This window comes from Canis lupus, chromosome 23 (genome assembly GCF_011100685.1).
Source record: "Canis lupus familiaris isolate Mischka breed German Shepherd chromosome 23, alternate assembly UU_Cfam_GSD_1.0, whole genome shotgun sequence".
Lineage (NCBI taxonomy): Eukaryota > Metazoa > Chordata > Mammalia > Carnivora > Canidae > Canis > Canis lupus.
In genome coordinates this window covers 45,605,920-45,618,885 of record NC_049244.1, presented here as the reverse complement: position 1 = coordinate 45,618,885, position 12,966 = coordinate 45,605,920, and the positions used below count along the sequence as shown (strand labels likewise).

The window sequence follows — 12,966 nt, the reverse complement described above, 5'->3', positions numbered from 1 at the left end:
AAGTTATGAGACTCCAGCATTTTTACAGCACAGACTCTAAAAATGAAATGTTTCTCATAAGTCAAATGTAGAAGTGAAAAAAGAACATATCTGCAGTTAGTTGTGTATCTTGGGGCAAAAAAGGAACCTATGAAATAAAATACTACAAACGAACCTAAAGTCTTCAGAACATGTCAGAACGAATAGATTTAGGTTGCAAAAGCTGGCAGTGAATCACTTTCTACATACATTCAAAATGAAGAAGCCATATGGAGTAATACAATCTATGTACTCTAGAAAAATTTAAATAGTCTAGATTCCAAAGATAAACATTTAGACAAGTCTTATAAAACATGACATTTTTGGTTTCTGGAATACTTCAGCAGGGATGTTTTCCATAAACTTGAGGGATTTCTAGCAAATAGCAACAATTACTCTCAAAATATTGATTAATAGGCATAGGTTAAACAAGTCTGTAAAACCTAGCTGATCAAGAACTTCAAAAGAGCCATTTGTAAATACTGAAGGGCTTGATCATCAAAGACTTCTGTTTTGGAATGACATAAAATTGAGGAAATTAAAAGCCCAAGGAAAACACTGTTAATGGGGATCATTTCAAGGTTACAGTCTATGTAATCTGAAGGCACCAAGTGGCAACCAACATTAATAAAAATTTATTAGAAAGATATAATGAATTTTATCCAACTTTGGTCACAAATTTCTCTTCTGCCCAAGAAATAAAATTTGAAACCAGTTTTCTAATAACATATTTGATGTCAATGTTAACTACTGATCTAAATATAAAGCCAAGAAAGCACTTCTTAGGAAGACTGAGGTGTGGTTTATTCCGAATTTATTTCAGCCACATAAATGAAAAATGAAAATGTTCTCTCATTTGTAGACATTTTTCAAAATCAATGAACAAAACATATCCTTTTCCCCTTGACTTTATATACTAAATAACCTGTCCTGTTAATTTCTGAGTACATGAAAGTAGTACATCACAGAGTGACTAGAATGTGACACATATCTACCTGCTTTGCTAAGATACTATCTTTGTAGAGTAACTGTAACAGAGGAAAAACATAGACATATACTATACCTAAAAACTAAACTACAAACATTGTGGGAGCTTAAAGGATGAGGTACATGAGCCCTGAACTCAGCAAATATTTTCTTCCCTTATGTCAAAACTCAACTTTAAAGATCTCTAAATAGAAGCCAGGGAAACACAATAAGCAGAGGAACAAGGGCCATCTCCAACATTATTATCTAAAGGATTTAAAATGATTAAAAATATCCTTTAGGTAAAGGGTTACAACACAAAATATCAGTAGCTAGAGAAGCTTTTCCTTCCTCCATCTCATAATCAGCAAATTAATAAAACAAAACTAACTCTGGAAATATCCAAAAGCACTGGCTTTGGACTCAGAAGGCCTCACTCTGAATCTATGCAATGTTACTCAATAACTATGTAATTCAAATCCTCAAAGTCTGTTTCCTTAGTCCATAAAAATGGGAGGAACACTTCCTTACAGTTGCTGAAAAGAGATTATGCATCCATAAGGCCTAACAAAATTTAAGCTTGGTTTGTATTTAATATAGGATTACAGTTTCCACATCATGCTATATAAAAATCTACTTTTGGTAGAGTATCTTAACGGATACCAAATATTCCAACATTATTAAGTACAACAATCACTGAAAAGGATAATGAAATGGTTCCAAGATACATACTACTTTAACAATAAAAGCTTCAAGAAACACCTTTAATGGCAACCATAAACTTCTGATAAAAAATAAAAAACACAACACCTCAATTTCTCACCATGACATTTAAGCCCTTCACTCTGGTTCCTGTCAAATTAATCACATCATTTCCCAAATCTGACATCTCATTCTTCCACACTGTTACACAAACTGTCATCTTCCTCTACTCAGAAAATCATCCTTTTTTTTTTTTTTTATCAGTGACCTAACCTAAGTCACCCATTTAAAAATTCAGTCTAAGAGTTGTCTTTAAAAGAATGCACAATAACGGAATGATGCTGAGGACAGAAACTGGGTGGCTGGAGGTGCAGAGGCTTTCAGTTTATAGTCTTGTATATTTAGAGCTGTGTGAATGTATTACCTACACAGATAATAATTTTAAGCAGGAGTCAGTCTATTTCCTCCCCATACTAAATCTGGCTTTGTGTCCTAAACTGTTCTGATTAGCACCTTATATTTATTCTACCACTGTCTATAATGTATATCAAAGTACACGTTTGATAATTATTTTCATATAATCTGAGATCTTGGCAGGGCAGGATAGTCCTCATTTCTGTATCCAAGTACTTACTATTTAGAGAACACAAAGTTGAATGGCATACTGTCACTTTAAGTGTTTTCTTGGGCATTCAACCTACTTGATGAGTATCTGCAAGCTTTGTTTTTTTGGTCACATGATAGTCTGGTGGCAGGAAGGTTTAAGTTGGCAAGCTCTCTTATGAAACGCATCTAAATGTATCGAGTCATACACAGGGAACCTTAAAAATCTGCCCAAGTCTCAAATTCTAACTTTACCAATGAGGAAAACGGAGATAAAAGACTTAACCAAAGAAACGGACTAAGTGGTAGAAAAGCCAGGATTAGAACACAACTGCTATAAATCTTACATCATCATGACTTTTCTGGCCTAGAACAATGTCTCCCTTTCTCTGATTACATCCATACCATGCAATTATACTTTCAGATCAAAACTGAAGACTCTCGCTATGATTTATAGCATGTTAGGATGTGATCTGGGAGAGCAGTTTGTGGACTATGCAATTGCTAATATTTCGGTATGTGTATGCTTGCCATACATACATTATATACGAATTGTTGACAAATTATTTGTATACCTCATTTAATCCTCTCAACCTCACCAACACAAGTATTATCCTCATTTTTCATATGGGGGTAAACATGGGGTCTATAAGACTAAATAATGAGAGCTGAAGGCCAAAAAATGCTTCAGGTATATAGCATAGTTGGGACTTCAGCCCAGGCATGTCCAACTCCACTGTCTGTAACAGTCATTCACATTACACGCTAAAACATAATTAAACACTCTACTGATTCTATTTGACCAAGAGCCTCCCTCTCCTTTTTTGTTTTTCAAAAGCTAGGTAGCTCAAATACAAAGATGGGTTTTGGTTTAACTTACAAAACTATTTAGTAAAACTTATTTCTAATTCTCCCCTAGAAACTAGTTAGTTTTAAACTTTGCTTTGGGCATCTTTCATTCACAGATTAAACAATTTACTTGTTTAATAATGAAGTATTGCCTAAAACGTTAAAAATTGCATTTAAAACACACCAGCGTTACTTACAAATAATCGACATATTAATTTCAGTTTCTCTTCTATCTATACATTAATATTATTTTATCAAATTTTAGTGAAAGCTCATGGGGAAAGGAGGCTTTAAGTAATTTAACATTAGGACTTCACTTATTTGTCTTGCTTACTCCAACTAACATGGGACTTAGTGTATGTCCTACTCAATGATCTGCAGAATTTTAATGTAACCATCACATATAAACATACAACTTAATAAGAGTTCATTCTTTTTAACAAATGTTAGTAGGGTACAGAGAAATAAAACTAAGTCTAATATTGGGCTTTAAATTTGAGATGTAAGCAACCCAGAGAAGCATGAATGAAACTTAATTCAGCTGTTTAAAAGCAGAAATTATGAACATACTTTTTAGAGATATAAGCAAATAACATATCCTTAATATTATCAGCCAAATTTGAAATGTATACATTAAAATACATTATGAAAGTCATAGAACAATGTATAGGAATGATATGAATTGGTTACTGTTCCTAAATCTTTATGGAGGGGTTTTTGCCCTGAGCTATGTCAGATTGCCAGATTAAGAATGTAATAAATATTGAGTAATCTGGTATGTTCAAGAACTGCTGTGGGAAAGACCCAAATTATACCAATGATTCAGGTATGTACATTCTTTGTGGATGCAGTAATTTTATTAGACCACATAAAAGAGCAGCCTCAAATCACAAGTCCACTTGGTTTAGTATAAAGAAAAAACTAACATAAAGGATTTATTCCAAGTCAGGAATTTTGCTATTCATACCCCTTAAATACTGTCAACTATTACAAATTTTTATTAAACTCTGCTCTTCCCATTAACAAGAAATTACTTAGGGAACATCATCATTAAGGCCACATTAAAATAGACAAATCTGTTTTTATAAACCCCCTCTTCCTCATACTTAAGGAGTATTAAGAAATAAACAGTATTTGTTCAAAAAGGAAATACCTACTAGTCTAAAACAATTATTTAAAAAAGGAATTAGATGCCTTTTCTTCAGTAGTAGTAAGTGTTCCTAATTCCTTCTGAGACCCGTATTTCATGTTATTTTGCTCTATTTTCTTCTGTCTTGGTTATCTGCCATCACTCTCTACCTCCCCCTGCCCCAACTTCTGTTATTTTAGGAAAGAAAAGCCAAGATCTTTTTATATTCCCCTATCAAAACCATTCCTCCGTAAAGAGACTAATTTTGGTCTTTTTTAACCATCTGATTGTTGGGGGTGCTCTTTGTTACTAGAACACTAAAGCGCATGACTTACTTCCAATCTCTTCTGGTGCAGAGAAAGACTAAACTCTATTTCAAATTAGCAAATACCAGATCTATAAATCCAGTATCATGTTTTACTATTTCCAAAGCAGTGATATCAGAATTCTCAAAGAACAGTTTAATATTACACTTATCCTCAGGAAGTAGAAAACATATACAGCACAGTACTAGTATTATTTAAAAAAAAAAAATGACTTCTCATAAAAGCAGTTTCATTCAAGATACTCCCCCTACAAGGAAAAAATAGTGTTACTAAAATAGCTACTTAGAGTGTGCCTTACGCACACACATATAAGCCCCTACGTTTACTAAAGGTTATGCAATGTACAGCCTATAGAATTTAGTTCATAAAAACTTTTGAACAATATATAGGTCACTGCTAATAAAAAAACAAAACTAAAGCCATATTCCTACTGATACACTTTTGGACCATCAATCCTTCTGGAAATCTATAATTGCCTTTATTTAGAGCCATGTTTATGACTAAAGTATATTTTAGTAATTAGTATGGCACTCTGATGAATCCATCATTTTTCATATTAAATAATAACGCCACTCATACACAGGATTTACACTTTGATCACAAAATCCTGGGTAAGAGTACATAAGATAACATGCAGTGTGTGATTTAAACAACTGAAAAGCTGGAAGGGCAAAACTATGTCCACATTTCAATATTGATAAAGAAACATAGCTCCCAAGAAATACAGATTCACCTAAGGAGCTTTCATTTGTAAAGACTAAATGCAGTGAGACTTTCAGAGCTCTATAGTAAGTATCTATAGATTATACAATAAAGAGTGACAGTTCTGGCTCTTATACATTTACATAATCTCAATCATCAAGTTAAAAACCTGCACAAGTATGTGTGTATATATTTGAGATATACATATAATTGTATAAACAAAATTAGTAGTAATAGCACCTACCAGGGTACACCACTTAACATTCACAATTTATAATACTTAATCAGTAGTCATTAGCAAGCTACACAAATAAAGTCATTAAACAAGATATAAAGATATCTACCACTAAGGGATCCTTACAACCAGGTTTCTAACAATCCTTGGTTGTAGCTGACAGTTCACAATTGCAGCCATTCATAAGAGTTCCTGGAATGTGGCCTACAGGGTTCACATTGGTCAGCTATCTATGGAAAACGATCTGTACTGTGTTCCCTTTCCAAAAGGGCCAGTAATATTTTGCATCTCTCCCCATTTACCAAAAAGGGGTCTGTTAAGTGTGTAAGTAATTTAAACAAATTTTGTAACTTTCACTGGAAAAGTGGCTTTTTTATGAACTATATTTTCAACCATTACAATATTCTCCAGTTTATACAAAATCAGTTTAAAGAAACAACGGACTATAAGCCTTTCCAATGAGAAAGGCTAGAATAATATATAGACTTTAGAGTAATTACTAATATAGAGTCAACAGGCAGTGTTAACTGAACTTTAAAATATATTCTTGCTTTCTATATACAACCATCAGCCCTTTGAAAGGTATATTACTAAAATGTATGACTATAAAGTCCTCTTTTCAGAAAGTCTCAAAATGAAGCCTTGTATTATGGTAATGGAGCCAAAAATCACAAGATAGTTTTCAATATATCAAACTGAAGAAACTCAATCATTTGTTAATCTTCCATTTTCCTTCCTTTTCTCAAAAAACTAGTTACTAACACAGTAACTTAAAAGAGCAACTATTCACAAAATTTTAGGATCTGAAATTTGTCAATCCATTCACAAAGTCATAATTACTCAAGACCTGTCACTCCAATGTTTTATTTTGCATTTGAATGACTGCAACTAAAACTGTATGCAGATTTTAAGAAGGCAACCCCAAATCATATTAAAATTATGATTTTTGTTGGTACGTTTTCCTCAAAAATAGTCATCTCAGTAATTTTAGCATACGCCTAGAAAAACTGTTATTTAATTTCAAGCATACAACTTTAAAATTCCCTTTTACAAAGGCTTTCCATTAAAAACAAAAACAAAAAACTTTCTACTTAATGGATTTATTCCTTCACCAGGTGTGTTGGTCCAGAGACAAAATAGTCAAATGTGTAAGATTACATCTTGAAAACTAGCATGTTACATTAAAAACCAATGAAAGAGTAACAAAAATTAGAAATGGACATTTGATAAGCAATGCAGATTTTAAAAGACTGGGTGGGGGAGGGAAGTAACACATTTAATATAGGACTGCACACACATCAAAACCCCAGCACTGGATTAACTGTTGCAATTGATAAGAACAGATACGGTTAGTATCTGTAGTTCATTCACCTTCTGAAATAAGACTCTCAAAAATGATTAACCCTTTTAATAAAGTTAAGAGGATAAATAACTGCATTTTGAGGTCATACCCTAAAGAATACATCCCAGAGTTTCCATTTGTCAACAGAGCTCTCTGCTTCATGCCATATCATCGTATTAAAGTTCTGGGGAATTTAATTACAAAGGCTGTAAACAGAGAGGTGGTGAAGAGGAGAGAAAATACATTCTTCATTTATAGATGTGCCTGTGTTTTATGAGGGGAGTGTGGTTTGGGAAACCACTCATCATTTCTTGAGATATGGGGGCAATGTACAATAGGAACAGAGAGGCAAGCAAATGATTATTTACCAACCCATGAGAAAAACCTGGCTTCTGGCAGCTAGAAAAGGGAAGATTATCTGTTGCCTCTTACAAAAGGTGAACAAATAAACTCAATCTGCACTTCAGATGTGCCCCTATGTGTGAAAAATGAAATATGGGAGCAGATGTAAAGAGGGATTTTTCTGAATGGCTTGTGGAATCAATTTCTTACTTGGTTAGTCCCATCCATATAAAATTTCTCAATGACTAGCTAGCTGGGCTCACTTATGGGACACGTGGTATTCTCTAAGAGTTCTCAAATGGAAAAAAGACTCCCAACAAGCAAGTCACCTACAAAAAAAGATGAACTTTGAATTACAAAAAGCAGAGAAGATGATTTCAGTGAGCATTTTTCAAACCAACAGAAGTATATAACAATAATTCAGGGCTAATTAGAAATGAAAAGTTAAGAATGTGAAGGAACTCAGAAGAAACAAGAAGAAAAAGCTTTAACAGATCTCATTGTTCTACACACCAATTATTCTAGAAACCCATAAAAACAGCTTTTAACATATCTAAAATTAACCTCGCTCAAAAGAAAAAACTCCAGCAAATAAATGCTTAACTGTAAAGTACCTGAAACCTTCTCTGTAATTTTTAAATGTAATTTTAAAGCTTTGTAACAAGTCGGTTTTTAAAAATTTGCAATGTGTGTCAAATTTTCCGGTGACATTTCCTGAAAACCACTTAAAATCCTCACTGAACCATAACCAAACATCAACTGTTGTAGAATTGGTATGGCAATACACCAATTTTCACTTAAACCATTATAGAAAGCATCCCTTAAATAGAGGGAGCCAATTATTGACATGAACACTTTTACTATAAAATTACTCTAACTTCAAGAACTGTAGCTTTTACTACTGTCAGAGTCTTATTTCATACCTCCCTTTCTATAGTAAAACAAAACAAAACAAAACAAAAAACTGATGGATGATAACACACCTTTTGCTTTAAAAAAAAAGGGGGGGGGGTCTTAACGATGTCACTGGGAAGCCTCCTGACCTTCTATGTTCTTTTATTAAAAAGGCTGGAGGACGATATGATCTTCAAAGCCAGACATGACATTTCACCACTCTCTCCAGCCTTTGCAGACACACTGGAGGAGATTCCTTACATGGATCTATCCCTATTATACGACCTCTGGTTTTCCAGAATGGGAAACTTCTAATTGTATGTCCTGGTCTCCAAACTCACACTGACAAAACTCTGCCATAAGCGTTCAGGTGTGATTGTTACCTAAGAAAATGCTATGGGGCATAATCTACCAGGTACCACCTGTAAATCGAGAAAATTAAGCTTAAACCCATCTTTCTGAATGAACAAACGTTGTATCCTTATCCAATTCAATGCTCTTAAATGACTGTGACAAGACCAATTCTCTCATCACACACCTTTACATTAGCAATCTAAAACTAACGCCTTTTCAAAAACTGACAAATCAATCTGACTAAAAACGCAATTTGTCTATTTAAAAAATGCTAAGGGCCTCAAACTGCGGGGGGGGGGGGGGCGAAGAACTCTTAAGTTGCATTCTAAACTAGTGTTTGGTCAAGGGTTCCTATCAAGTATTTTAAGGAAGATTTCCATACCTGTCTTCATCGCCATCCACGGGAATAGCTATGCTGAACACAGAGGTGGCGAGACTGTTCATAGGTGTTAACTGAAGGGGGTTGGCCAGGGCATCTGCAACAGGAGGCTTCACGACAGGCTTAGTTTCAGCAATGAGAGAAAGTGGTGGTTGAGGTAGGGGTTCTGATTTTCTTCTGGTATCGTCGGCTTGCCCGACCAAAGGCTGGGTCTGAGTCTGGAACTGGCTTAGGTCAGCCTGCGGTAGACTCGTCGGTGCACTGGGTGTGCCTGGCGCTAAGGGCAGCCCACCGTGCGGGATTACGCTGCTGCTCCGGCTGACGGGCGTATGGCTGCTCAGCTGCTGCGACTGGGCCAGCGGCGCGGGGACATTTGGCATAGTAATGGAGGTGGTAGACGCACTAGGCACGCTTGGAGCGGGCGCGGCTGCAGGCACGTTTGGAACTCCGGGTAGAACGGCGTGGGGGCCGCCGGGCACGGCTGCCGGCGCCCCACTGCCACCCATCTGCGGCGGAGGCACGGACTGGGGCTGCACGGTCCCAGGGGGGACCAGGCCCGGCTGCACCGCGCATCCAAGAGCAGCCAGGGGCACTCCGGCCGGCTGACCGGGCGCCGCCTGTCCTCCGGGCGCGGGTCCCGGCCCCGGGGCCACGGCCTCGCCGGGCAGGGAAGCCACGCCCATTATCTGCGCCCCCACCGCGGCGGCAGTCGGGCCGGCGCCCACGGGAAGGCTCGCTCCGGCGCCGGTGGACGAGGGCTGCGCGGGGCTTGGCGGCTGCAGGCCGGCCACGTGCTGCTGTAGGTACTCACTCTGCCCCGCGGGCTGGACTGGCAGCAAATGCCCGGGCGGTAGCTGAGGCTGGGGGTACGCGAACGGCTGGGGCTGCTGCGTCGCAGGAGCGCCGACCGCGGGGCCCGGCTGCTGCGGCAGGGTTACATTCGTCAGCGGCAGCCCTTGTCCACTGGGGCCCTGCGGGAGGACGCCGGGGCCGGTTCCCTGGGGCTGGCTTGGCTGCGGGGCCGCGATCATTGGCTGTGGCCCGGCCGCGGCTCCCGGGAACGGCGGCACCGGAGCCGCGCTTTGAACCACAGCCCCACCTACGGGCGGCGGTGGCTGTGGCTGCCCAACGCCAAAACTCTGCGGCTGGGCCGGGGCGGGCTGGCTCATTTTCTCCGACGGGGGTAGCTGTGACACAGCAGTCAGGGAACTGTCAGTTCCCGAGTCGGGCCCGTGCGCCCCCGGCACGGAGGCCACCACCACCACCACCGACCCTCCGGTGGCGCCCAGGCCGCTGTCCCGCTCCGCAGTCTGGTCGAAAGTACTGCTGTGCCTAATGCAATCCCCGGACCTGGTCAGGACGCTGCTGTCTGAATCCCGCTCATAGTATTCCATGCACGTCCATCGGCCGCGTCGGTAGGGCTCCCCGCTCCCGTGGTCCAGCTTGATGACTCGAAAACGGGAACTGCAAGTGGTGGGGGGCTGTGCTGGGGCCGCAGTCCCAGGCCCGGCGGACGAGCCCGCCGCCGGGGGGGCGCCCGGTGCCCCCGCCGAGGGGGCCGCCGGGGTACCGGCCAGCGCGCCGGCCACGCTCCGGGCCGCCGCGGCTCCTCCTCCGTTGGCGGGAGCCGCCGCCGCGGCCGCCAGCTGTCCGTCCAGCAGGAGGTTCGGGGACACGGTCCCGGGAGTCTCCGCATCCCCAACATTGTTGAGCGTCTCTTCGGAGGAGCTGCGCTCGCAGACCTCCTCGGGGCCGTAGTCGGTGGCCCGAGACACGTCGAAGATCTCGGAGGACACGTCCTCTGTGCGCGACTCGTCCGGGTCGTCCAGGCTCTCGGTGTCCTCGGTGATGCTAGTGGCCACCTGGGCGGTGGTGACACTGGTGATCTGGAAGCAGCTCTTCTTCTTGGCCGGCATCTTGGACATGGTGAGGGAGGCCGGCGGGGGGCGGAGAGGCGCGCCGGCTCCTCCGCGGTGTGGCCGGAAACCGGCAAGGGGGGGCCCCCAGGAGGCAAAGTCCGAGTCCGCGCTGGGGTCGGGGAGGCCGGGCGGCCGCTGCTCAGAGCCCCCGGCCGCTCGGGGCGCCGGCCGCTCCGGGACGCATCCCTCCGCGCCGCTTCCTCCGGCTCTGCCCCCCGACGCCCTCGCGCGGCCGCTCCTCCTTCCTCGTCGCCTCCCGCAGCCGCGGCGCCTCAATTCAATCCCCTCGGCGGCGGCGCGGGCGCGGGCGCGAGGGCAGGGGCGGGCGGCCGGCTTCCTGCTCCCGGCGCCGGGGCCGCCGTGGTCGGCGCAGCTCGGCGCTCGGCGCGGTCCGCAGGCCTCGGCCGGGGGCGGGAGGGCGGCGGGAGGGCGGCGGGGCGGCGGCGGCGGCGGCGGCGGCGCGAGGGGCGGCGTGAGGGGCGGCGCGGCCCCGCTCGGGCTCGTCAGCGCCGGGAAGCAGGGGAAGCGGCGGCGAGTCCGGAGCCGGGGAGTCCGGATTCCGGCCGGAGCCGCGGGCTGGGGCGGGCTGGGGCGGGCTGAAGGTCCGCGGGCGGCCCCCTCCTCCCCGGCGTCAGCCGGAGCTCAGCCCCGGGGCCATGTCGGCCGTCTCCGGCGGAAGCCCGCTCCGGGGGAGGGAGGGAAGGCCGGCGCGGTCCTCCCCTCACGGGGGAGCCACCCCGCGGGCGGCGGCGACGGCGGCGGCGGCGGCCTCCCCGCGCGGCTCCTGAGAAGACTGAGGGGCGGCGGCGGCGGCGGCGAGCGGAGACGCTCCGGCTGCGTGAGGTAGCGAGCGGCGGGAGCTTCCTCGGCTCCTCCTCGGTGCGCCGGGTCGGCGGACCCCGGAGAAACTGAAAATTCAAACTGCTCAAGCGGCGGCTGCAGCTCCCTCCCCTCGGCCAAGATGGGGCTGAAATGGCCGCGCCAGGGATGCTGGGAGGAGCAGCAGCCCCGCTGCCGCCGCCGCCGCCTCTGTCGACTAAAATGCCGCCGCTGCCGCAGCCACCGCCAGCGCCGCAGCCGCCGCCGTTCCGTGACGCGCCGGCGTCGTGACGTCAGCGCCCCGCCCCCTCCGGTTTCCTGCAGTTTCGCGTGGAGGCTTGGGGAGGGGAGGGGAGGGGAAGGGTGGGCGGGGCTAAAGGTTTAAAAAAATAAAAAAGGGAGCTTTTTTTTTAAATTTAAATTTTTTTTTTTTTTTTTTTTTGAATTGAGCATTTACGCTTCAGGTCTTTAGGAGTTGAAGAGCGCAAAGCCTCCTAAATGCGCAGCCTGGAGAAGCCGGACGACCGCGCCAGCAGGTTTTGTTCCGAGACGCCGGAACGCTGGATGGAGGTCATGTGCTGTGTCTAATGTTTAGCAAAAAAAATCTTAAGAGAAACAGGGGGCGATAGAAATGGGGGTGAGGGGGGATTGAGGCAGGATAGAGAGGGGCGCTGCTTAGGGGGAGCGAGTCCCTTAAAAAAGTCTGCAGATAAATGCTGACCACTAGAGTCAGAGGCGAAATGGGGATGATTAACCAAGAGCAGCTAAGCCAGACTGAGTCAGAAAACTGATCTTTTCAGCCAGAAATTCTGTCTCCAACAATGGCATCAGGAGATGGTTATTCGCCCAGGGTGAGGTCAGTTTAAAAAAAGATGAGAGGTTACCAGCCTATTCCTAATTTTCCTGACTCTGCTGTGATTTCAGCGTCGAAGAGTTCATTTAAACTCCCGAGACTGTTGTTTTTTTTTTTTTTTTACTTTCAACAAGAAAGCAGCTTACGGGCTCCATAAATGTAGAGCCTACCGCGTTAAATAGTTGTAGTTCTTTCTTTTGTTTATCCTAAAACCCTTAGTTGGAGCCAGAGTGTTACAAGGTTTGAATTGGGCCATGAACAACCAGAGTAAGTCAGAAAGCACCCTTTCCTCTCCCAGTTCAGAGAGCGGCTGTGAAGTGCTGGAGAGTTTTTCTCATCTTGTAGCTACTTCCTGGCAAAGAAAAGTGCATTCTCTTAAACGGTTAAAAAAAAAAAAAAAAAAAATGGGGAAGGTGGCTCTTGAACTTTGACACACGAATATATCATGTAAGTAGAATCCAAGAAATCTTGCTGGAAATCAACATTTCGTACACATCACAGCTTCAGCAGTCATATCATTATAACTTGCATAAA

At 43.8% G+C, this 12,966-nt stretch overlaps 1 protein-coding gene across 2 annotated transcripts in view; it reads right to left on the bottom strand.

Moving 5' to 3' along the window:
• TSC22D2 (TSC22 domain family member 2) overlaps positions 1 to 10,935 on the bottom strand; it is a 47,831-nt gene extending 36,896 nt beyond the window's left edge. The window contains exon 1 of one of the 2 annotated variants that reach the window (XM_038571204.1): positions 8,845 to 10,935. In XM_038571204.1, coding sequence (XP_038427132.1) covers positions 8,845 to 10,766 — 1,922 coding nt within the window. In that variant the 5' untranslated portion in view covers positions 10,767 to 10,935. The remainder of the gene's footprint in view (positions 1 to 8,844) is intronic. The other variant, XM_038571205.1, reaches the window with a different exon arrangement.
• Between the last annotated feature and the right edge of the window lie 2,031 nt (positions 10,936 to 12,966).